Source organism: Accipiter gentilis, chromosome 6 (assembly GCF_929443795.1).
Source record: "Accipiter gentilis chromosome 6, bAccGen1.1, whole genome shotgun sequence".
Lineage (NCBI taxonomy): Eukaryota > Metazoa > Chordata > Aves > Accipitriformes > Accipitridae > Astur > Astur gentilis.
Genome location: NC_064885.1, coordinates 33,865,554 through 33,891,935, shown reverse-complemented (window position 1 = coordinate 33,891,935; position 26,382 = coordinate 33,865,554). Strand labels below are relative to the sequence as shown.

The 26,382-nt window shown below is 51.9% G+C and overlaps 1 protein-coding gene across 11 annotated transcripts in view; it reads right to left on the bottom strand.

The window, feature by feature from the left end:
• Positions 1-22,805, bottom strand: part of DVL3 (dishevelled segment polarity protein 3) — a 33,455-nt gene extending 10,650 nt beyond the window's left edge. For 7 of the 11 annotated variants that reach the window (XM_049802617.1, XM_049802621.1, XM_049802619.1 and 4 more), the window contains exons 1-2: positions 22,570-22,805; positions 2,129-2,198 (exon numbers count right to left, since the gene is read on the bottom strand). In XM_049802617.1, coding sequence (XP_049658574.1) covers positions 2,129-2,198; positions 22,570-22,736 — 237 coding nt within the window. In that variant the 5' untranslated portion in view covers positions 22,737-22,805. Of the gene's footprint in view, positions 1-1,714; positions 1,806-2,128; positions 2,199-3,216; positions 5,345-22,569 lie in introns of those variants that run through there. The other 4 variants (XM_049802625.1, XM_049802626.1, XM_049802624.1 and 1 more) reach the window with 4 other exon arrangements.
• Between the last annotated feature and the right edge of the window lie 3,577 nt (positions 22,806-26,382).

The following is a 26,382-nucleotide window of genomic DNA, read 5'->3' as shown; positions in this document are numbered from 1 at the left end:
AAGCCACAGCCAAGGCAGCAGACAGGGCAGAGAACGCCCTGGGGCGTCAAAAGCTGCAGAGCCTGTCCCACAAGCCCCAGGACAAGCCCAATGGCTCCTGCTCTCACAACTGTCTAACCAGCTCTGGTCTCACACTCAGCTCAGCTTCCCTCCCTCCAATAAGCCCCAGGCACATGTTGGGCTCTGCTCCAGGCACCTTCCTGGTGACTTGTCTTCCCAGGACACATCCCACTCCCTGAGGGCCACATCCCTGCTCTGGCAGCCACTGCCCGGGAGCACAGGGGAGAAGAGATGCTGGAAGTGGCCAGCATTGCCTAGGGAAAAGTCTTATAATGCTCTATGCCTGAAGATCTTGAGGCAAAACCAGGCAAATATATCCGGACAGAGCGAACTAGCTACAGGCAGCTGTCAAACAGCAGTGAGGAGGAAAGGAGAGGGGGTGTTCCAGAGCAGGGGGACTGATGCTGCCTTCCTCTATCACTCCCAGGGCTGGGATTTCCTCCAGGGAAGGTTTTGATAACCACCCTGCAACTTTTCCTGCCTCTTGCACTCTCAGGAAATATTCACTTGGATCCAAGCCCCCGTCTTTCCCTCTAGCTAAAATTAGTACCAAGTTCCTAAAATAGCCTCATCCCAGCCTGTCTGGCAGAAGCAGCAAAGCAAGTGCTCCCCCCACAAGCCCCCAAACCACCCATGGACAAGACGACTCTCAGCAGAGATAGAAAAAGGGATCATCAGCTGTGCATAAAGGTCTCCGAGATTGCTGTCACCCTTTGTGCACAAGGGCTGGTAGCAGTGCTAACTCCAGGCACAAGTTCTCCACAAGGAGCCAGCATACCAGAGCAGCAGCACGATGCCCTGGTCACACCAGACGGAGCTGCACCGGATCCGTGCCACTCACACTGAGCAACCAGAGAGGCCCTACAAGGAAAGCCAGCAGCTGCGTGGATGCGTGGACCACAAGGAAAAGTACGCCAGGTAAAAAAAAGAGCAATGGAAAGGGTTCAGAGACTCTGGGACTCCCCATAGAGCAGGTGAAAACAAAAGGCAGCTGGAAAGGGAGTGGTGGGGAGATGTCTCAGGGCAGATGCAGCAGCAGCAGGGATGGTGGCCAAGAGCCGGACAGGCTGTTTTCCAAAGGGCCCAGCTAACCGCTAGAGGGAGGACGGCAGGCGTCCGGCCGCCCACTCTTTGTGTGGGAACCCAGTGCACCCTCTCCTCCCTGTGCAGTGCGGGGCGCAGGCAGGACCCCAGCCTGCGCGCTGCTCCCCTGGCCAGCATCCCAGCGGAAGCCAGTCTGGCAGCAGGGCACCCGACCGGTCCTGTCACCCCCACCCTCCCTCCCAAAACACAGTCGCTTCACAGCCCCTCAGCTGAGGCCTAGCTGTTTGGTGCAGGGATAGAAGAGGCATTAGGTCCCACCTAGCCTGATTTGCTGAGGATTTTCACTGTTCAGGTGCTATTTGGTGGCCTCTGGAAAAAGGCACTTGGGTCTTGGTTCTGCTCCTGATGTAGATCCACGCACCCCCATCAGCACAAACTGCAGCTCAGCAGAGGGAAAACAGGGATGATGGGCTATGGAGACTAAATACCCTCTCCCCCCACAAATAGAGGGTCCCCTTGGGGGCAGATGCAGGCATGCGGGCAGGGGACAGAGCATGTGCATGGCACGGCATGGCGGGAGAAGCTTGTCCTGCAGCTGCCCAGGCAGTACCTTTAGTCTTCAGGGCAGTCAAATCCAGTCCACTTCACCAGCACTAAAGTCACTTAAGCCCTTTGCGCCAGTCACCGGAGCGGGACTTCCCTTGGAAAGCTGACCCTGCCATAGGGGCACATGGGTTACACTGCGGACAGGCCAGGACCACCACCTCTGCCAGGCATCAGTTACCACGAGCTCTCCACAGAGGCATCCCTCATCTCCCCCAGCATGGGGGACCCAGCACCACACAGCCCCCTCTCCAGCTGAGGGACTGGAGCATGGTAATCCAGCTCATCAGCTTAGTTAGCAGTCAGCACGCCGATAGTACAGAGCAGTCCCCGTGCCTTAGTTGGCACTAGGCAACCAAATGGTGGTTTTCAGAGAGGGCAGAAACAGGCAGCAAGATACCGAAGCAAGGCGCTTGCTTACCCATGACACCACCCGGCCGTTGAAGCAGGGAAGCTTGGCATTGTCATCTGAGATCTCTTCTTTCACCACCCTGCAGAGGGGAGAGGAGGCAGTCAGAGATGGGTCCAGGGCTTCAGAGGAAAAGGAGGCTTTCCCAGGCAGGAGTTTGCACCCAACAACAGGCAGCCCAGGCTTGGGAATGGGGCAGGGAAAGCACCAGCAGCTCCCTCCTGCTGCCAGGCTACAGCTTCCTATGCCCACAGCCATGACTGGCAGGCTGGAGGGGAGAAGACAAGGGCAGAACACGCTCTCCCGTGTGCATCCAGCTGTTTTATCCCCCAATTCACATTTTAATCATTGAAAAAAAAAATTCAGATGCATATTTCCACCAGTTCGCTTATTTCTAAAGAAATACATAATTTAAACATCTTTATAACGATCTGAAAGAATCACAACCTATGCCAGAGATTTCTAATAGATGAAAGTGAAATACATTAAACAAGCTGCCTCCCAAATGTTACTGTTGCTTTTTAATTATGTACATAATATTTCAACATCACTTCAAGCTTTATAGTTGTGCCACAATGTCATGTTCCCACATTACACAAACAGCTACGTTATTATCAGTCTTCATAGTAGAGGGAGCACTGAAAATTCCCCCCCGCCCCAACAGTAAAACCATGAGTTTTCTTTGGAGAGAAAATTTATTCTTTCTATTTTAAATATCTCTGGGCACTTAAATGCAGAGTCACTGTGGAAAAAGTAATCAAAACAACTTGTAAATTCACCAGATTAATTTAATATCATCTTTGATAAATCAAATTTAATGACAAAATAGGCTTTAACAAGCTCATCGTCTTTTCTACTCAATAACAACATTTTAAGCACTCTAATTTAATACAAAGACATCTTACAAGTAGTCTGTGATATTAATTTCCCTTTCCAAGCGATATCTAAGGTAGCTTGACATATATTGTGCTTAAAAAAAAAAACGTAGTAAGTAAAAACTGTGAATAAATTGTTGAGGAGGGAGAAGGATCCAACAGAAAAAGAACAAAAGAACAAATGTGAAACTAAGGGAAATTACGTATTAAAAAGAAGTAGCTTACAAGCAACAAAGTACACAGAGGTGGGATCCCATCAACAGCTCTGAAGGGTCCCTGAGCCAGTCCCCAACTCACGGAGAATCGAAGAAGATGCAAGAATGGGACGCAGAGCTGTGACCCATTGCCCCAGACTGCCATGCAGTCCAGGCACTGCCATCGAGTCGCAGCACGTTGGGGCTCAGAGAAACAGGTACTCTGGGCTCACGGCTGTGCTTGCTGGTGCGCCAACAGCTGCCCAAGCCGTCACTGAAAATAGGACGGCAAGGCTCGCCAACATCGCAAGGCATCAACAGAAGGCAAATGAACAGTGCTGGAAGACCAAAACCTGGGGAGCAGGCTCGATCCACCCTGCCAGCCGTGCTGGTTGCTCCAGTGTCACGCACGCTCAGCAAAGGGCTGTCCCACGGGGTGAAAGGCAGCATACTGCCACGTTTTTGCTGGCAGCTGGCACTCACGATCCTTGCCCAAACTGGAGAGCCAGCAAAGGGACTGGACAGCTACTACCCATCCCCAGAAGGCACAGATGAAGAGGTCACGGTTTGAGCAGTCTAATCCACTCCCAGGATGTGCGTTAATTCCTCTTGCACAGATGGAGAAGCAGGAAAAAGCAGGAAAGGAGCAGTGAGGATGGATTAAAACCCTGCTGGCTTAATACTTCTTCAGCACGCCCTGTGCCAGCCTCTGCCCAAAGCCCCTGCAGCCCAGGATGAGTGTCAAACAGGCAGTCTTTCCCAGGACCCATCCCCTTTGGTGCCCATGCCAACTCTTTCCAATGCAGGCAAGTTGTCATTGCCTCACTTCCAAGTGCACACACACACACACGCATGCACCCTGGCCTGGCTGCACTAGCATCCATTTATACTGTCGCCAGCAGCCTGGACTGCATCCAATTCCTAGAGAGAACTTCAGGCAGAGCCAATTTTCAGTGCTGCGTGCTGCCTGCTCAGGGACACAGAGCCCTGCCTGTGGGTGAAGGGACAGGGTGATATATTTGCAGGGTCAAGGTGACCAACCGATAAGCACAAATGAACTATTCCACTTTCAGTGGGGACAGAGGAAACCAACACCCAAGACCCCCCGCCCACCTCAACTGCCATACCCGATGGAGAACAAGCTCTCTCTGTCCTGAGAGCTGGTCCCTCATCGCTCCTATTACCCTGCTGCTGCCCCAGACATCCCAGGGGTCAGCTCCACCCTGGAGCAGTTTTCTCCTTCCCCAGCCACTACATTATTTATCACTATTTATCACCCAGATGCCAGAGCACAATGGTTTATATATTTAGACTCTACATAGCAAAAACTGATAGTGCTGGAGTCGGGCACATGCCGAGCAGGAATATCTCTGCAGTCCTGCTCACATCTGTCACCCCTTGCACCGTCGCAGCTATTTGTGCCCTGCATTCCTCTCCAGCCTCAGCCCCAAGCTGTAGCCTTCCTCCCCCCACCTCTCACCACTCTCTTCAAGTCACACTTCGCGCTCGAACAAGACCGCAGGTTCACGTCAGAAGCCACCAACCAAGCAGCCTCTGGGGGAGCTGTGAGCAGTGCCACGTTTCTCCTCCACAGTTGCACGGGGAGGCAGCCATGAGATGAAACTGTCCCGTGGATGTGCTGGGAGGGAAAACCATCCTGTGAATGTGCTGGGAAGAGCCCCCAGCTGATGGGGTCTGAACCCAGGAATCCCAAAAGAGCAGACCCAGAAGGAACTCAGGCTCTCTTGGTTCTCTAAAAGCCCCTCCTTTTGGCAGGAGCCACCACAGCCCAGGGAAAACATCTGCCCAACGCTGATTTCAGAGGGACTAGCTTTTAGTTTACCATCCACCAGGGCTGCCCAGTTTCAGATTTTCCCATGTTTAAAGCCCTGCCGGGGGCTGGGCACAGTGGCCAGGAAAATCCCCTTCTACGGAGAGGCAGCCCGAGCCATGCCCAGGTCCAGGCGAGCGTGGGTCCATCCCTCTCGGTGCTGCTGCTCCTGCACGGAGAATCGCCCCACAGACCGGGTGCTCGCCGGCCCCCGTCCCGTCCCCGGGGCCAGCAGACACGCTACGGCCAAGCTTGCAGGCTCGTCGCCTGGCCCGCAGGCCCAGCGCTCCCCGGCACTCATCTGCCTTGAATTTTCCAACAAAGAGACCTGCGGGAGGGAGGAAGGAGGGAGGGTTACAGGGGAGGCAGGCCGAGTGGGCGGATGATTCAACAGCCATCCCCAGCGACACGGGGCCAAGCCGGGGGGGAGGAGGAGGGGACAAGGCTCTGGCTGCCGCAGGAGCCCGGCTGGGGTGTGCAAAGGGGGCTGCCAGGGCTGACACAAGCAGCACATCTGCTCCCATGCAGCTGGGGGAGGGGAAGGGGCAGCCCCAGCAGCAGGGAGGGAAGCAGAGGAAATCCATCTCCAACCCTGGCTCCATCCCTACCCTCCCACCAGCTTCTCCGGAAGAGCCAGCAGACCCTCTCCCCACGGCCTGGGAAGATGCCACGCTCCCAGCTTCCCTCCTGCTCCCCACCGGCAGGAGCAGCTGGCAGCCTGGAACAAGGACGCAGAGGCGGGCGAGGGACAGGCGGGCAGACGCTGCCTTCTCCAGGGAGTCCCAGCCCGGCTCAGGAAATTAGAGGGTATTTTATATCACAGAGTCACGTCCTAGGAATGAAGGGAAGGTGGGGAACAAGAGAGCGCGCACAGGAGAGAAAGGAGGCCATAAACCCCAAGCCTTGGAGGCGGCTGCACCGTGTCAGAGACCCCGGGCTGCGCAGTCGTTACCAGCGCAGCTGCTGTGCTCCCAGCCTCCCCGTTTCCCCTTGGTGGCCTCCAGCCCAGGCGAGGCTGCGGATACAAGGGAGTTTCTAGCTTCAGCCAGCTCTGGTCTCTCCTGAGCGGGACCCGCTAGCCCCAGCAAAGTCCCAGCGAAGAACTCAGACGGAGTAACACAAGCCCAGAGAAAGCAGGAATCCAAGAGGCACGGACAAAGGCTCTGGCAGGAGGACTTGAACCTCAGATGCAGGCTGGAGCACAGCAGCAATCACTGCTCGTCTCTGGCGGTCCCGTTCCCCACCTTGTCTATCTAAGGGCTCGCAACGGGGAGGATACTCAGAGAGAAGCAATCACGGGATGTGGCAGTGATCAGAAAAGCTGAATTTGGCATTGGGGAAGTCAGTAGCAAGAAGGGAGGTGAGGGGACCCCTCAAGCATGTTAGCTCGATGGCCAGGATGAAAAGGAGTCTGTAACTAGGGGAGGTGCTAAGATTGAGAAGACAACTGAGCAGTGACAATTTCACACTAAAAAGATGCAAAGCTAGTAGAGCAGATGAAAAAAAAGAAAGATCTTTTCCTTCATTTACTTCAATTAAGAGGAAAGACCTTTTACAGAACAGCGACATTTTTTCCAATGTTGCAAAGCCCAGAAATTCAATGTTAAACTTAATCCTCTATTACAACCTCCCAAAAGTGCACAGATTAGGTGGGTCACTCCTCTGACCTTAACAGCTCCCATCTCCTACAGCCCGCAAAAGAAGAAAAAAAAAACAAAAAACAAAACAACAAAAAAAAACCATCAGGAGACATTTCTACCCAATAGCACAAGCTTCAGGGATTTACACACCAGAAATGTGATCTCATTTTCAAGACCTGTAGTACACACCCCTTAGGGCAGGGATGTCTTGTCTCCAAATGATTGTATAGATTAATAGTGCTGCATAGCAAAAGGAAGCACTTTCATGTGTTACTATCCAAATGTGAGTATCTCCTAGCTCTAGAGCAAAATCCTCCTCTCTTCTGCAAAATCAAATGCTGGGGCCACAGCGATGAGCTCTGCATCCGTTTCACCAGAAGGGAAAATTGGACAGGGCAATTCTCCAACAGAGTTGGGATTTCAAATGAGAAATAGTCGCCTGTTAGACTAAGCCCAGACATGACACGTGTGCTTCCCGTGGGGATGCAATCCCCCCAAGGGCTACAGGCCCAACGAAAGAATACACACGCCAGCAATCACACGTGTATCGGTGAGACCTTGGGCTTTGCAGGCAAACAGCAGGCATCAAACAGGATTAGAGGATTTGAGTTGTCTGTGTCCATAAGCCAGGGCATTCTTTGGGTCTTCCTCACTGTATTTTTACCTCCTGTGCAAGGAGGAGGAGTACATAGTGTACAAATTACATGGTGCACTGGGGTGAGAAGGGCTCTCCAAGTATAAACAGAGACCGTGGCTCTCCCATTTAATTTCCCTCCCAAGCCCCCAGACAGGGTATTCCCCACTGCTCCTCTATGTTGTAGCACAGGGTAAAAAGGGAAACAGATCTGCAGTTGGTTTAGCTCTGTCAGACCCTCCTCCCCAGAGGAGCTGCTGTCCTCCCATCTGTCCCTGCACCCTGTGTGAATGTGAGCTCCCTTGGAGCACTATCTTTACCTTGTGTCTTTTTTTAATAATCAAGAAGCACAAACCAGCTGTCCTGGTAACACAACAATAACCCATCTCCGCATTCTAGCGGGAAAGGCCACCTCAGCTTTCCTAACAAATCAAGGGAACTTCACAAGGATTCCTCAGGGAGCAGCTCACCCCATTTCAAGCTACCACCTACTCTCCTCAGGAGCGGGGACATCGTGCCCATGAGCAAAAGCACAGGAACAGCCTCTTTCATTTTCAGGCTGTAATCTCTACAGCCTCCCTCAACTGCACTCACCACTGCTGCCCCACAGCCTCCCCGTGCACCCCACAGCTTGCTGCGCTTTGCCCCCGTGGTCACTCAGGCAGGGGCTGAACAGACATCTCAGATGGCAACTGTTTTCCCCAAGAACGCCTCATCAACACATTTGCAATCATTCTACTGGACATACACCAGGAAAACCACAGTCCCCCTGTCCAGGAGATGCTTGGCTCCAGCTGGACCTGTGCTCAGTCCTACAGGCATCACTGGATGGGAGATGACAGAGGACACACCTCCTGTTCATCTAGTCCGAAGACTGGAAAAGGAATGGCATTTAGGAATGAGCCACCCGGCCTCACAGGCCTGCCCAGGAGCAGCACTTATCAAAGCAAAGCTGCAGACTTTGATTTCGAAGTGAGCCCAAGAGCCCCGGCAGCCCCTCCCGCCTTGATCTCCGGAGTGACCATCTGGCTGCAGCACTGCTCTGCAAACAAGCCCAACAGGCCTGTCCTCCAACTGCAGGAGGCACCTCCACACTAATTAATCCAGCCCTGCCCAAGCCATGCTTCCAACTCCCAGAAGGACATTTAGAGACATCATCAAAGGGAGCGTTCTCCAGGCCCTCGAAGGTTCAGTGACACTTTCAGTCTCTTTGAATTGGAAATCAGGACAAATGGGAACTCCTAGCAGAAGCCCAGCCAGGCTTTTCACCCTGGTAGCTCAATTTCAGCTCCTCAACAACTCCAAGAGCTTGCACATCCTAACACAAGGATGCAAGACAAGTGCAAGGACTCATTGTAAGAAAAGATGTGAGGTTAAACATATGCAGGAATGACCTTCAGGGAACTGAGACAAATCCACAGATATAACAGCGACCAAAAGCTGGGCTTGTCCTCAAGGTGGGATAGGAAACAGGCCCAAAGAGGCCCAGCCGAACAGAGACGTATGGATGACACAGGGTGAAATCCTGATGCAGGTGCTATGGTTCATATTAATGTTGAGAGATGGCAAGCAAACCAGAGGAGGCTTGGTCTGCTGTGACACTTAGCTCCATCTGGACACAGACAGCAGGAAAAGCCCACAATGCAGAGCTGCCACACAGCAGCTCCCACCAACAGAGAGAAAGGGACTGTGCAGAGAGGTGGAAAAGGGGTTTACCCAGCTACTGCTGGTAGCAGAACACAAAGGGCGCAACACCACCTTACCAAGAAGCTTATGGATGAGGTGTCTGGGCCCCAAAGGGAACTCCTTGTAACTCTTCACAGAAGTCACTCACCCCTTTCTAGGCTGGCTAGAAAAGCAATGGCCTCCCTTGCAAATGCCCAGCAACTTCACACCAGTTAAGACGACAGTGAAGAGCTGTAAAGGGCTGCTGGGGGGACTGTGTGATGTTAGCATGTACACAGCAGCCAAGGGAGAGGGCCATGATGTCCATGAAGGCTCTGCACGCACCATGAGGAAGGTAGGACCAGGCCTTCCTTTTCTGGCCCTCAGCTGAGGGACGCCAAGTCAGTCCTGCTTTTTCTTAACAGCAAGCAAGGCTCCTGCCAAGAAAGCGCTGCTGCTGTGGAATGTGCTGGGCCAGCAGTACAGCTCATTCCTGGAAAAGCATCAACTCAGCGGGAGAGCAAGGAGAGGAGAAGAGGGGGAAAACGGGAGGAGGGGGAGAGTGGGAAACAAAGTCTGAAAGCTTGGACTTCCACACCTGGGGAAGCAGGGAGCTGCCACAGAGCAGTCTGCTCGCCAGCACCCCCTTGTCCTGGGCTGCCAGTACAGCAGCCCTGCCCAGCACCAGCCCTTTGCTCTTGGAGCACCTTTCTGCTGGATAGCCACCTCCAGAGCAGGTCTGGGAAGGCACAGACCGAGGCAGATGGCTGTGGGGAGGAGGAGTGAGGTTCGTTTCCCCCATCATGTTAACAATTAATTTGTATTTAATGACAGTTCTCCACCAGGAGATGACAAAGCAGCCTCCACACGTGTCCTGCCCTCAAGACACTGACCAGCTCACATTACTCTCTCCTAGCACAAATAACTGGCAAGAGTCTCCCAAGGAAACCAGCCCAACCTCCTACCTGGTGGGAAGGAGCCTTGAAGCGTAACAGGCTCTAGATGACTGCACCTACTCTTCGCATCCAGCTGGGCTACCATCAGCAACATCTCTGCTAACTAGGTCTATAAGACATTCAGAGAATCCCTATAAAACCACCAGGGAGTTAATAAAGCTCAAAACTAAGTTCCACCATAAAACATTTGCCAAAGACAATGAGAAGGACTCACGCAAAGAAGAGCTTTTTCAGAGTCACAACAGCTGCATGGTGGCAAAGAAAGAACTTTGTCCCCAATCCCAAGCTATTGCAGCACTTGAAAAAAGGGTAGACAGTGATACTATGTCCCTCTAGTCCTAAAATGCACAAGACAACAAACAGCATGAGGGGTCTGAACACTCCTAAGAACCATTTCTGACCATTGCTAGGACAGGGACGCATGTTCTTTTTCTTCCTCACCTTTGGGCCCTGGATAATTTTTGGTGCAACCTGAAATATTCACTTCATTCTCAGGAAATTGTCAGCAAGCCAGGAAGAACTTAGAGAAAACCAATGGTTTAAACAATCAGCTCCTACATAGGTCTACCAGTAGACAAAACCAATCAAAGGTAGAGGAAGGCTAGCTGTTTCACGTGGTCTCCTGCTTTTGATGGTGTCCGTGTAGGGGTTGGAACAAGAAATTCCCTGTACAGAGAGACAGCAAATAGAGCACATTCTAGTAGCCTTTTATATACTTCATCTATTTCAGCTGATACCAGTCATCTTCACCAAACTCCCTTCAAGACACAGGGCCAAGTCCTTGAACAATACAATGAGCAATCTCCTACCAAGCATCCTCTACCAGGCCAGCCAACCTTGCCCTCCAGCCATCACCCAGCAAACAAGCAAATACTGTTCAACTGCTGGAAGAAAGAGACAAGAAAGATGCTCCAGCCCTAACCAAACCAAGCATGTGCTGGTACACAACCCGCTCAACTATAGGTCCAGAAAGTGGATGACTGCCATAAAGCAGGAGCAAATCAATTACTGTTAATTAAAAGGAATCTGATTAGCCAAGAAGCAGGGAAAATGTGAGCTGTCTCCACCGTGCTGCTGGTTCACTCTCAGCAACAAAAATACTCACTTTTTTCCTTCCTTTATGAAAGCCCTGGCCCACAGAAGTCCTCCTAACACCTGATGGATGGTCCACTGGACAAAGCAATATTAGGCAGTCAGGAGACCATCACCTGCCTAGCAATCCTCCAAAGGAGTGTCAGAGATTTACTGAAACAGGGTGCAGGCCATGGTCTCAATCTGGAACGAAGCCGTTTTCTGCAAGCAGCCAGGCTCTTCTGTTTCAGCAGCCCAGCTATAAGCAATGACTGGCATTAGTCTGAGGTCTGCATGAGGTGCCCTGTAGAGAACTCAGTCGAGATCCTGCCAGGACTCACCTTTACACCAGGAATCCGCAACCTTTTCAACAAGAAGGTAAGTTTCCCCACAATTTAGAAGAGGACAGTGCTTTGGATTACTACAGCAACCTAGCCCACCTCTGCAGGACCAAGTCCAACTGAGAGCTGCTGCTTTTCTTTGACACTGTGAACTCCCAGGCCTGACCCTGTCACACACTATTCAAAACCTTCCCACCTGCCATCTCTGACAACTGCACCAAAGGCTGGATAATAGTCAGTGACCTCCAGAAGTCACCATCACACATGATGCAAAATGTTCCTCTTGTGGAGGGTCTTAAAACCACAGCTGCCAACTCCCAGGTCCTTCAAGGATGGAGGAGTGCAGTGAAAGGCAGCACAAGCTGTCTGCAGTCTGTAAATATCCCATAAGCTCAGTAACTGTGTTGAACTGGTCACACTACACATTAACTATTCCCATCGGCAGCCCAGAGATACTCGTCAAACGTTATTACTGCAATAGGGCCACTTCCCATGTCCGTGGATCTGCTGGTAAATCAAGTTACAACAAGACCCTGATTCTGAGCTTCCTAGTTATCTGTGATACTGACATCAAATTCCCATGAAGCACCTCTCCTATAGTCACATGTAAAGTCACCACAAACACTTTGTGCCAGCACCATGTGTTGACTGACCAGGAACTCACCTGGTCCCTGCAGACAAGCATGGCCAGACACACTCTCCGCCGCGAGACTACACATCTCACTACAGGGGAGAGCATGTGGGCCATGCAGCTTCCTATTACCAAGGCACAGGTACCAACTGCAACCAAAGGTAACATCATATGAAGTCACCAGAAGACTTTTAAGTTGTCCCACACTGGCAATATAAAAGAAAAGACTGCTGTTGCTGTAGTAGGCTCCTGTGTTTCTGTGCAGGGGATTCAGAAGCACAGACACATGCTGTGTGAGTCTGACCCAGCTCAGACACATCAGACTCCATGTGCACACCCTACATAGATGTTACATACCTCTGTAGTAAGTCGGAGCTGCCCCAAGGAAACCCAGACAGAGCCTAAGCTGCAGTAGATGTTGCCACCCAAAAACTCCTCTGATGCTTCCAGAATGCCTGGGCAGGGAATAAGCTTAAGAGTTTTCCCAAACTAATCCACCTTTTGGCCCCAGTTGAAATGAACCATTTTCACTCTGGAAGGAAAATCCATCTCACAGGAGTCCCTTCAGGACCTAAAGGTGCATTTACCAGCTCCGGGTCTAAGACGGCTGGGAGGTCTGCCATAAGAGACTCAGCTGTGCAGCTAGATTCACAAAAATCCACCCTTTTCAGAGCTACGAAAGCCAGTAAGAAAAAATTCAAATTAACACACTGCAATGGCAACCCTCCTGCATTAAGCCCCCATACGGGCTTCCGGTATAGCACAGCCTCAGCTGGGCCCACAGGCAAGTTTCCCTGCAAATGGCACTAAAATACTGGTTGAGCTAGGCAGGGCTGAATGAACCGGGACAGCTCATTAGCCATATGCAAACAGAAGTATGGAGTTTGCATATCCATCACAGCTTCAGAAAAAAGCTTCAATTTGAGAAGCTGCTGCACCCTGGGGCCAGCCCAGCAGCAGCCTTCTCCCTGCCCCTGCCCTGCTGATCACGTCAGGCCACAAAGCCAGGTTTGTCACAGCACTTCTGACACTGCTCTGGTTGTCAACAATGGCGGCGTGGCACAATGCAGTGTATACAGGACAACCTATTTGCTCACAGATGGTGAGACACAAAAGGACCATGAATCTCAAGCAGGTCAGAGTAGGTCAGAGTAATGCTGAGGGAAAAAGTTGAAGCGCAGTAAGTGGGCAGGCTACTGTGCTAGCACCAGCTTCCCTGCTGTGACAATCCATGCGGAGCCAGAGCTCCCAAAACACAGACCCCTCCGGCAGATTCGCAGTGTCCTCAGAACCAGCCTGTACGTGGCAGGAGCTGCCAGCCATCAGAAAACAAGGAAAAGCCCACAGCCTCTGTTACCCAGACCCTGAATTCCCAGCCTATCACAGAGACAGCTGCCAGCGATCAGAGGGGCCACGTAGCAAATAAATTCCTCTCCAAACCCTAGAGGCAGGTCAAAAACCAGCAGAGGAAAGACCTTCCCACACAGCGGCCAGTGCCAGCTCTCCCAGAAACAGATCTCTGCTCCAAGTCATGCGAGAAAGCCTTCCCCCCTTTAGCTTATGTCTTCAGCCAGGACCAGAAGGACGGAGTCCCACTGCAGCGATTCAGTCACCGCTCACCAAATCTTCTTTTCCTCCAGTTCTCACAAGATGGCAGATTTTAGCCAGCAAGACACATGGACAGATGCGCCAGTGAGGGAATAACCAACACAGAAGACTTAGTGGAGCAGGGTACCCAAATGCTGCTTCTGCTGCCTTCAATAGCTAGCTGTGACTGGAAAAACAATGCCTCTGGCACCTCTCCTCTAATAAATAACCGATACAACAACCACAACAGTCCCAACCCTCCACTGCAATACAGGATTACATGGCACAGGAAGGTCAACACCAGGCATTTCTGCCTGTCAAAGCCTCCAGAGAATTCCAGCCCATTCCTGGATGGGCTCAGTGTTAGTGCTACAGCAGTAACAACACAGCAATGGAAACAAGTGAAACCAAGAGCTTCAATGCAGGGGCTCAGGGAGATACTAATACTTCAGCTCCGCAAGCTGACGCAGACCTTGGAGACAGTGATATTCATGGCCCAAGAGCTCACATACTCTCCTAAGGCCACCATGGCATTACATAGATAAGCACACAGACAAAGCAGACAAAGTCACAGAGATTAGACTAATTCCCAGATTTGTACCTTACTTCAACGCCTTCCAAAGAGCATTCACAAAAGGATTTGGTCCAAAAATTTCCAACGGCAGTCACCAGCAGGATTACGTTTTACTTAACTTGCCAGCTGCTGCCTAACAAGCCAGCACCACCGGGACAAACAGTAACAGCCACGTGGTGCCACATCCCCCTCCTGGAAAACCACCATCCATCCAGCACAGGTCAGAAGGGCAAGCTCCAAATAACAAACACGGGATGGGGAGAAGAGGAAATCAATAGGAAACACCAAAAACACACAGCCCTGACTGCTGCCTCATCAGATGTGCAGCATGATGCAAAGCTGGTGCGACAACATGAAGGCAATTTCCTGCAGGCACAGTCTCTGCTGTGTTCTGCAAGCCCAGCTCTCCTTCATGGGCTTTTACACAGATCAAATTCCTAAACCACAACATTGTTATATCTGTTTGGATGCAGTCAAGGGTGGAGGAGTAGCACTTCATTACAGCAGATACCCTCAGCTCAGAACAGTGCAGCAACTGCCGTGCAGACGTGCAAGAGGCTTCCCACCACTTTAAGTACGATGAGCTCAAAAAGGGCTTGAGGAATTCTAACTATGCTCCCTACACCTCTACATATACAGCCTTCAAGTCTAGATAGAGGGCCTGATGCCCACCCTGAGAGAGGACTGAAGTCAAACACATCTGTGCAGCAGAAAAGCTGCAGGGGAAACCAGATTTTCTTTGCTTATACTCACAGCACCCTTCTTCCCTGAGCATCCCCAAACACACGGTGGTGGGTAACTACCTCCACCTTCAAGAGTTCAGGCCACATGGCTGCAGACCCAGATGTCTCTGCCTGCTGGGAGACCAGGTGGGGAAATCACAGGTGAAGAAGGCCAGGAGCAGAGCATGCTGGAGAAGAGCAACTTACTGAAGACTCAGTGCTCTGAGCACAGGGGCTTTGGGCTCACAGGCCGTCTGCCTCCAACCCTACAAGTCAGCACCTTCCTTCTGAGAGTCCATGACAAAACACTGCCTCCTCAGCTACCCATCCTGCTCTTACCATAGCCACGTAGGAAGGAACATTAGTCCTTATGCCACCACCCAGAAGATCCAGTACTGACTCTGCAGGTGAGCCAAGGTCTGGGATTTGGGAATAGCCAAGTTCTAGATGAAACTCTCAAAAGTCGTATTTCAGCAGGAACCAGAAGACTGAGCAGTGGGGGCACCACTATCATCCCATAACAACAAACAATGCTCAGGTCACAACCCAGATTATGGTGGTTTATGAGCCATTTTTAATGGTGTTTGGCCTTGACCTCAGAGACTGAACCACGCTGGAGCACAGCTGCACCACAGACAGTCAGGGTGCACAGATTTACTTCATGGCAATTTCTGAGACGTCAAAGTAGGTTTTTGCTCTGTGCAGGAATTTGGAGGACCAGAGTCCTCCAGATGATTTCAAAACACATAATTGCATCAAAACAGCTGCATTCTCATGGATGGGCAAAGGTTTCTTGACCTTTCTTTCTCTTTTTTTCAGAGATAACAAGAGAAGCTTAAAATTAAGAAACATTCCCATCAAAAACATAAATGAAAACAATACTTCTCCAAGAAAAATGCTGGCTTCAACATAACACCATATTTTGGGAAAAAATACATTCAGTCAAAAAAAAAATTCTGATCAGCTCTAGCTGCAAACAAGTTCAATAGCTGTTGTAAAGCTTCATTGTTTGCATAGTACAGACAAGGCCTTAGGGAAATTGGTCTGCAGCCCGATTTGGCTAACTTGGCTTTCTGAACACCACCCCTGGGCAAAGAAACCAGGCTATGACTGCTATCCAATGTGGCCTTCGGAGCACAGCTCCAACCACAACAGAGAAAGCCGGACACCTACAGAGTCAGTAATAGCTGGGTCTGAACAGCAGGACACACACTGCCAGGCACAGACAATACAACCCAGGGAAGGAGTGAATACCATCAACTAACCCTCTCCATCTGCACCCCAGTGCTGGCACTGCTGTGGCCCCCCCCCCACCACCACCACCACGACACTTGGAAACAGCCTCCAGCAGCAACTACAGCCAGGACCAGCTCCAGTGTCGATGGGCCACCCCCCAGCACGGGCAGCATTACAGGAACTTCCCACCACAAGCGCAGACAGTGGTTAGCAGCTCTCTGCCAAATCTTCAGCAGCCAAGGAAACAGAGGCAGAGGCTGCAGTAACCTACATGCAAACTGTCCAAAAAATAACCTCCAGTGGACCCTAGCTAACCAGGGCGGCACACCTCATGTGAGCAGGAAGGGAACCACGCATCCTCCGGAGAGGGGAGCACAAGAGATGGGGTGCTGTGGCCTCTCACGTGGCTAAGTGCTGCCCTCTGCACAGAAAGGACAGGGAGTGGCCAGAAGATGAAGAAAAGTGACGGCCACCTCACAGCCAGGCCAATGCTGTCACTCGGACAGGAGCACAACAAAGGCCACGAGCATGCAAGGGAGTTGCACGCAGTTTTGGAGGCTCTTTTGCTCACAGACCTCTTGCCAACCTTTCCCTGCATGAAACCCACACTGACATGGAAGCGCTCTCCACCAGGGGCATGGGAGAGGCAAAGGTCTTCTGCAGACAGCAGAGTTTCCAATTCAAAATTTAAAAAATAAAGTTCCAAAAATCAAAATAAAACAACTACCCCAACTCACGCTACAAGCTGCTGGCAGGAAAGGCAGGGGCACCATGCCAGCGGCTCACCACTGCTTAGGGACTGACACTGCTTATTAAGTTTAGGATCCCTTCCCCAGCTCCAAACATTTCCAGCCAGAAGGACAGTCACTGCTGGCATCAATTTCAAAAAGACCCTGCAATAAAAATAAATCACTCAGCCTTTCAGTGACCATCAACGCATTTCCCCATGCACATGTGCAGGAGATGAGGTCGCCAAATACCAATGGCATCTGACCCCTGCACTGGGAATTCCAGCAGCGCCCGCTTTGTTCTGCCTCCAGAGCGTTGCCCTAATCAGTGCCTCATACCCGGCTTTGGAGAGCAGGTGATAATTAAACGGGTCTGGATTAGATACCGGGCTAGTGATTAGTTGGATACCAATTTTCCCTTGACAGTTGAGACCTAGGAATCACTCACCACAGCTCTGAAGTTAAAATTGGATTCAAGACCTGCAAGAGGGAGAAACCAGCAGCAGTGGGAGGAGCAGCACCATCCTGCCACTGCACCTCGAATCACTGCTATCGCTGCTGTCGTCCCGGCAATGCAGAACAAGTAGGTTAGATGGGGAGGGAGGGATGGTCCCTTGCAGGAGAAGCGGACCTTTCTGCTCCCCAGCCTGGAAGAGGAGAGGTGGCCGAGTAAAGTGGAGACAAGATAAAATGATCACCCAAGTGCTTTCTCCACAGACAGAAGAAATTCAAACTATCAGGCACTCCAGAATTTATGGAAAGACAACACAGAACTTCAGGCCAGGTGCTAAGGACTTACCTGGATGCACAAATTACACTCATTTAACTGAAATTGCTTTGAAAAGTTTAAATTAAACTTTAGCATGCCCCTGTGGGAATACCTTTCGATTGACAGAAAACAAGCAGCATCAATTACAAGCAAAAAATGAGTAAAAAGAAACCACATTTCAATTGATATAAGAATATCCTCAGAGCTGTACCAGTCACCTGGCCAGATGAAAAGTCAAAAGCTGTAGTTCAGTTGGGGCAAACATGCACACAACCTGGCTGGCAAGAAGATCCATGCTGCCCAGAGACAAATACATTTCTCATGATGGACTTGGGCAGGAGGCAACACTCTACACGTCACTGAGGCCCACATCCCAGCAAACTACAAACTACCACAGACCATCAGCACAGTTGTTCCCTTCCCAACTGCACAGGTCCCCAGGAGAATTTACAGTACTGTTCTTGCAGCACCTCTATGCAACTGAGAGCTCTGTCATGCTAAGATCCACAAAAATGTTTGCCCAAGAAGCTCAGTGTCGAGTGGATGAGACAAGGCCCAGGAGCACTGTTAGAATTTCCAATTTACAGATTAGGAACAAAAAAGACAGAAATTTAAAAGTCTGTTCAAAACCCCATGAAAAACCTGCAGGTAGCTTGATGGAGAACATGGATCTCACAAGCGGTCATAGCACTGCACTGATCTAAGGGTCTCTCCTTAGATCCCTCCTGACCAGCACACAGATCTTACCTGTAAAATGTTGAACAAAAAGACTCAAGCTGTGGTGGAAAAAAAAAAAACAACCTTCCTTCTCTAGTGAGGGCAAGGTTAGCAGGCTAAGAGTAGTTCCAAACTTCACAGCAAGGCACATCCACACAAAGCGTCTCAGGTCCAAGAAAAGTGTACCACATCTATGCACCACCATACTTCCACCATCAGTCTGCTTAGTTCCTCCACATGCCTCCAGTTCTTGGATTTGCAATACACAAAGCCAACAAGGGCACAAATATCTGCACCCTGCATCACTGCTCTGCACCACTGGGCTCAGGCTGGATTCCCTATTTGCAGCTGTAACCAACTACATGCTAGTTAGACCAGGCTACAAAACCCTGCAGTCTTCCTGCTGCTCACAGATCCTCTCCCCACATCGGGTGCATTAAATCTTCTTGTTTCTCCTCCTTCCCACCTAGAAGTGACACCATTCTGGGGTCTTCTTAATTTGAAGCTGAGCGCTTTAACTAAGATGAGCTCCTGGCATAGCCCAACAACTCCACAGCCACCCAGGGGAGCCTCAGTTCACATTTCCAAGGAGATGTAAACACTGAAGCTGCTCCATCACCGCCCTGATTCTCAGAGCAAACAAATATTAACAAGATAAACAAAAGAATGAAAAATCCCACACACCAAGACTGCGGCTGTAATACTGCCTTGGGGATGGGGTGAGCTGAAGGGAATGCCAGGCTGGAGATCCACAGCCTGGAAAGAGGAGGAAGAGGGAGAAACAGATTCAGTCTGGGCAACAGAGGTGGGAGGAAACATTGAACCACAGCTGACCAGCTGACCCTGGAAGGTGAGATGCCTCCATTCCCAACAAGAGATGAGACAACTTAGTCTTACACTACAGGGATCCTGCAAAAAGTCCTACTGCTGACAAAAAGCATGAGCTATCAGATCTGCAGGTCTCCTCCTCATTGATCAGCTGCCATAAGGCCATCCACCATCAACAGCTCGTCTCTTTCCCAAAGGGGCTTTACCCTGGGTACTACTTGTTGACACTGCCCAACTGACAAAAACCAGCCCAGCTTAGAAACTGTCAGCACAAGCCAGGCCACCCCCCATGCTGGGCGGAGGACATCTGGAGGGAAGGGTCTGAGAGAGATACACACGTGAGTGTGCAACATCCTTCCTTGACACACAGCTTCTGAATACAGCTATGGTTACTCTCCTCCTGGTTTTCACTAACTGCCCATACATTTACAGTCAAGCAGCTGAGGTGCCTCCTGCCCTTCCATCCCTGTCTCTCCCCACAGACCGATGGCTCGCTCTCTCCTGGACACCAGTTACCAGGGATCACAAAAAATTTCGTTTGGACTCAATGATCTCAAAGGTCTTTTCCAACCTAAATTATTCTGATTCTATTTTGAGTGGTGCCTGGGGCTCCAGGGCTTCTCAGGGACAAGGCTGCAGCTGGACTGCTCTGGCTGCTCCCTCCCCTGCTCCAGCCAACCATGAGCATGTTCTTCAGCTCTCTGGAAAAGAGCAAAGACAGCTTTCCTGATGGGGCATCCCTGGTGGCACCACGAGAGGCTTTCTCCCCTCTGTTCCATACAAGGCTTTGCCATGTGCTGCTCCAACTGCACAACTCATCACACAGGACTTCATCAAGGCACAGACTGCCCACACACAGCCTCTGACCCCTCTCAGCTGCACCTTCCCTTCCAGAGAGGTTCACTCTTCCCAGAAGAATTAGCTGAATTGGTCCCAACAAAAATCTCACCCCATGCATTTCTGACGCAACTAAACTCACTGCGTCTTCCTGAGTGATTTTCCCCTCTCCCTGCTCGCATCCACAACAACTCCCTATTCTGCTTTATCGTTGAGTTTCATGAATCTACCATCTGCCTCCTCCTGTGGAGCCTTAAAGAAACAGAGGAGGATGAAAAGGCACAGCACAGAACTTTGCTGCCACCAGACCCCTCTTCCTAACGCGAGACGCTGCTATTTATTACTAAACTTTGTTTATAGTTACGCAGACACTCTCCCACCCACATGGCAATGTTTCATTCAAGACAAGTTTGAATTCACTTCAAGAACAACATTTCAAAGGATCCCAAAGCATTTGTTTACAAACAGCATGCACGGAGAAGTCGCTTCTCCCACCAATGAACACGGTCCCCTCCGAGATGGGGAGAGGCAGCTGTTTCATAGCACCCAACGCTACTCAACAGCTGAGGGACAGGAAACGATCCACAGACAACTGATATTGCTGAGGAAATTTATGGAAAATGAGGGCTGGAGACTTCTATTTGCCTGGAGAGAACGGGGAAGCTTCTGAGCACTCAGGCTCTCCACTGGGTCAGGAGGAATTTAGGGAGGCAAAGCATCCCAGACTGTGGTCAAAGGAGTGACTCCAAATTTCAAGCCTCATCTGAAAGCTGGCACCTCCCAAGCTAACGGGAACCTGGGCACTAGGATAATTTGGCTGCAGAGGGGAGAGCACCCCCTGCTGAGGCAGCCACACCGATCTCCATCCAAGCCCCGAACAGGCCCAGCCCTGTTCAATATAGGGTGCGAGCCAAGATCACAGCCTAGGGAGGTATTTGGCGCACTAAGACGACACTAGGAAGACTATAAAACTGAAAGCTTTTTGCAGTTCCAGCCTCCATACACAAGACCTACTGTAAACACTAAATCTTCAGAGGGGGAAAAAAATCCAGAGGAAGGAGGATCATGCAATTCTTTCAAATACCAAAGTGCTAGGAATGGTAAAGGGCCACATGCTGCGGAAGCCAAGAGGAGCTATGTTCCCAGGATGGAAACAGAGGTCCTCAAAAAGTCTAGAGGAGAGTCAGATGTAAGAAGACTCTGGACAAAACAGAGTGGCGACAAAGGGTCTTACAGAGAGTTCACTTCACGGGGTGCTTGCTCCCCAGAAGTCACCGACTTTACGAAGGTAGGAGACAGCAGGGGCTCCCCAGAGGATCAGTAGTACAACTGTCCAACAAGCGACAGAACGTACCTCCTGACCTCCAAACAGCCACATGTGACGGAAGGAACCAAAGGGTACCGCAAAAGCAGTGACGAAAATACCGGTGTTGGAAGAGAGCTGCCCTGCAGGAGATGGGATGCGAGGCAGGGCTGCACTCCTCTTCTATACAGGCCCACCCCAGAGATTGAGCACGGGACATCTTACATTGAGGATGGGACATGTACGTGGGTGCAGTAGGTCTTGTAAACACCCCTTGCTCAGAGATGGGCAGCATGTGAAGAGCTCTCACTCCTTCTCTGTGGAGGCAGGGAAGGAGAAAGATGGTCCCCTTTACCCATTCTTCACAAAGATGAGATACAGAGCACAAGCTGCCAAAATGGATGGCCCTCCCCAAAATGGATGGTAGAACAAAACTGTCCCCAAATCCACTCCCTGGGAAGGGCTGATGGAGGGGGCATTGTCCTCGCACTCTCTTGGCAGAAGGAACAAGGGACACCCTCCCCAGGCGGGCACAGCGGGAGACGCCCAAGCCCTTTGGATGGGGAACGACAACCCCAAGTAGGGTAACACTGGGGGATGCCACCCCTACACACCCCCAAGCTGGGTTGTGCTTGGAGATACCCTCTCAGGGAAGGTGCTGCCCAAACATCGTGAGCACAGCGAGGGGGGGATCCTCAGATGAGACGATGGTCTTTGGCAGACATGGGGGTGCAGCCCTAGAGGATGAGCGCAGAGGATACCACCAGCTCCCGCACAGAGGAGTTAGCAAGGGGCAGCTTCCCCCAGAGCTAATGGGGGAAGCAAGGATGGGGGCCTGGCCCCAGAGAAGCTGCATGGTGGGGCTATCACCCCTAACCCCCCCCAGGTGAGGTAACTGGGGGTGCACATGCCCCTGGATGGGGTGCACGCGAGGGTGTCGTGTGTGTCCCCAAACAGAACACAAGGGGGAAGCCATCCCCACCCCCCTCCAAGGCAAGGCAAGGCAAGGCAAGGGGGGTGGTGGATGCATGTGGGTCCCCCTCCCCACACCGGGCACGAGAGAGGCCACCAGCCCACCCCCGGGGGTCCCAGCCCCACTGCTCTGGCGGGTAAGACAGGACCCTACCCGGGAGGAGGGGGGAGCCAGACCCTGTCCCCAGCAGCGTGCGGGGTGGGTGTCCCCAGCCAGGCCCACGCAGCCCGCCCCCCTCCCCCCCACCCAGGGAGGCCCACGGGAGCCCGCTCCCCACGCGGGGACACGGAGGACTCTCCCACGCACACACGCGGCGGTCGGCGGGCCCGGCCCGCTCTCACCCGAAGTCGTCGTCCATGGACTTGAAGTAGAACTTGTAGTTGGGGCGGTTGAGGAGGCCCTTGAAGTCGCCGAGGGTGACGCGCTCGGCCGGGATCGGCAGCTTCACCAGGTACGGCGTCTCCTGCTCGTCCAGGTGGTAAATGATCTTCGTCTCGGCCGCCGCCATGGCGCCCCTGCCCGGCCGCCAGGCCTCCGCCGCCGCTGCCGCCTCCTCCTCCGCCCCCGGCCCCGGCCCGGCGCGGCCCGCGACCCCCGGCCGCCGCCTCGGCCTCGGCCTCGGCCCCCGCCCGCGCCCCGGCCCGGCTGCGGCCTCCGCGCGCGCCCGGTCCCCCCGCGCCCCTTGTTCTCCGGGTCCCAGCGCCGCCCGGCTCCAGAGCGCAAGCTCGGGCTCCGGCGGCTCCTCCCCCGCCCGCCCGCCCGCCCGCCGCCCCGGCTCCGCCGGAACCGGAACCGGCGCCCCGCGGAGGCCGCGCCGCGGACCCAGCCCGAGCCCGGACCGGGGCTGAGCGGGCAGCCTGTGACGGGCACGATCCAGCACATCCTCGACCCAGACCCCCGCCGCTATCCAGGCCCGCACCCTGCCCCCAAGCTAGATCCCGCACCGATTTAACACCCCATCCCCCCCCAGCTGGAGCTGACCCCCTCAGCCCCCGACCCCCACCCACCCCTCTCTCCCCAGGGCCACCCATCCACCCATGCTCCTGCTGCACCCCCGCTGGGTGCGTGCTCCCTGGGAATGCCACCCCTCATCACCTCCCCGGCCGTCCACAGCCCCACCGCCTGCGGATGGGTTGGGATTTCTACTTTGCATCCACGTCCCCTTCCATACAGCCCAGTAGCCCCACGCACCCACATCATTCCCAGTCCTAGCTGGCATGCGCCCATATACCCCTCCCGGGGTCGCTACCCCCCGTTCAGCTTTCATCCCCTCTCACACCCACTGATGCCGCCTCATACACACGGTCATTCCTGTGCCACATATGCTCCTGCGTCCCAAAACCTCCACTGCTTCTCATGTAGACACCCCAGGCCTCCCCTTCCATCTCTGCAGCCCTGGTCCTTCTTCACAGACCTCCCAGCCTTCCCCACACTCCTCATACGACTACGTGCCCCTCGAGTACAGCTTACAGAACGTGAGGCATATCCTGCTCTACCCTGTCCTCCCATGTCCAGACCCCTTTGAACTCCCCACACTGTCTCTGATGGCCACTCCATATAGGGGCACAAGAAGAGCACAGTACCTCCCACCCCAGCTTCTCTCCAGCTGTGGCTCCTGTCCAAACCCCTTACCGCCATCCAACAAACATCCCCGATACTCAGGCACTGGCCACTCCAGTGTCCCTTCAAGTTCCCCAGCCTCATTTCCTCACCAAGCAGACTCCCTCCTCCGCTCTTCGTAACCATCCTCCTTTCCACGCACCGTGGCCTCTTCAACTGTGCACACAAACCAGCTCCGACAGCCCCTTGGCTCTGTGGTTTCTTGCCCATCCTCTCTCTCCAAAGACCCTATCAACTCTCTTACCTACAGTCATCAGCACCATGACCCCAGCCCCCAGGACTTGCCTCTGTGCCACAGCAGTCTCAGGCTGGCTGGCTTCCCCTCTGGACAGCTTGCCAGCACCCAAGGGGCGCTGAGGAACCGTCTCCATCAGCAGTTTCCTGGAGCTGTGGCCAAGAGGAAAGCTGGGGTGGATGGAGCTTGGGGAACACCCAGCACCAGGAAGGGCAAGAACCGCCTTGCACCGTCCTGGATTAGAAGGAACAAATGCAGAGGAAGAACCACACCGTGGGCCTGCACGGGGTGCGAGACTAGATCACCAGCCCTCAGCGCCAGACTCACCTGCCGTAGGAAGAGAAGCCAGAGAGATCTTATAGGGAACAGAGCCAAGCTCCTCAGGCTGGCGAGCAGGCATGAGCTAAATAGCCTCCTCATGCATGAAAGAATCCTGTAGGCGTTGCTAGCAATTATCTGGGCAGCACTGCTAGACTGGGTGAAGAATCTGACATTAAATTAAAAAAAAAATAAAAAAAATCAAGGGAAGACCTCAGGTAAGCAGAAGTTGTAAGAGGCGTGAGGCTCTCCCATGTTTCCACATCAGCTCTTGGAAGATTGTCACTTCCTCATGCTCGGAGCTCTGTGGTAAAAGCCGGTGTACCTGGAAAGAAGAATCCAGGTCAGGAATGGAAAAGTTTAGTTGAAGCTGCTGCTTCTTGTGTCAATCCTGACAGAGCTATCTTAAAAGTCTTTCTGCAACACCTCCCTGCCCCAGAAGCTGGGCCCATGTGAAAGAATTATAGTCTTCCCCTGACAGAGCCACTCTCTTGCCCACCTCCCAGCAGAGTTGTGGATGCACATCCACAACTGTATCGTATGTGTTAGACACCTTTGTTACCAAAAGAGCAATTTTCTGAAGTGTTGAGCTCCAAAGGGAGAACACGCAGCCCAGAGGAGGGGTGCCACACACCTACAGGGTGGTTGGAGATGAAATCTTATTGTTACAGCTGCCTTTTCTTTTAAAACAGGCCAAGTGATTGAATAAACTCAGTCAATAGATTGATTTAACTGCTCGCAGAGGTCTTGTGAAGTATGACTCACTCTTAATGAATGGAGGTTAAGAACATGGAGCCAAAGAAATTAGCAGAAGGGGATTGTGCTGAGCACTCTAGGTCCACAAGGACCTGCCTGTTGGCTTATATCTACATTTAAAAATTGCAGCATTGATAGCATTGCTTCTCCTTACAGGGTAAACAGGTTCCAGGCATTTTAGTACCTCTCAGAACAGCCCAAAGCAGAAGTGGATGGACTCGAGTTCCACCACTTACACCTTTAAGCAACACAAAACTATTATCTTTTAGAAAAGGCACACTATTGTTAACTGAAGTTATAGGTTTGATACAGGAACACCAGGTGACATTCATCCATCCATCCATCCATCCATGTCAAATGGGAAGTCATACAAGTTGACTACAATGGCCTTAGGAAAAAAAAAATATTTACTGCTTACATTGCTCAAAAAGATGGGTATCAACAATTGTGCAATCAAGGTTGCTCTCAAAGGCATTTCTAGTCTTCCAACCAAATACAAATCTTGATTGAAAGCAATAGAAAGCATCAAGCCCACGCTATACTTAAGTGATGCAATTAATGCTCCTTTAAGAAGTATACACTAACCTGCCCATAAGGATGCTGCACCATGCCAGAACTCCACCTTGGAGAGTATCATGTCCTATTTTGTCTCCTTTTTGCTACTTTGTTCTTGGCACCTGTAAAACCACCCCAACACACACACCACCAAGGCCTGAAGGATATTTGGCCCTAGAGCAACATCATCCCCTTGGATCTTAACCCCTGGGTAAGAAAGCAGCTCACACCATGAAGAAGTTGGCTGCTCTGGAGTGAAGGAGGAAGGAACGTGGAAAAAACAAAACTGGAATTGTTACTTGGCACAAAGACTCAAGAGCCTCTGGCAAAACCAAGCCACTTACAGAACTACATGTTAAACCTATTTTTTAAGCCATCTTTACATTGTAAAAGGAAAAAAATACTTCAGATGTCCAAGGAGATTTTAAAATTATCAAGTCTTGCAGCTGGTTTGTAAATGGTTTTACTATGAGCTCTGTAGCTGTCCTTCCCCCTCTCTGCCAGTTCTTACTCCCCAGCATCAGGAGGGCACAATGCAGTACCTAACAGCCAACATTCCCAATAATTCTCATCATGGCAAAGGATAACAGGTATCATAGGATTTAAGGTTCATCTTTGCAACATAGCCCTGTACAAAACCAAACCTCACCCATTTCAGGATTCTAAGTTC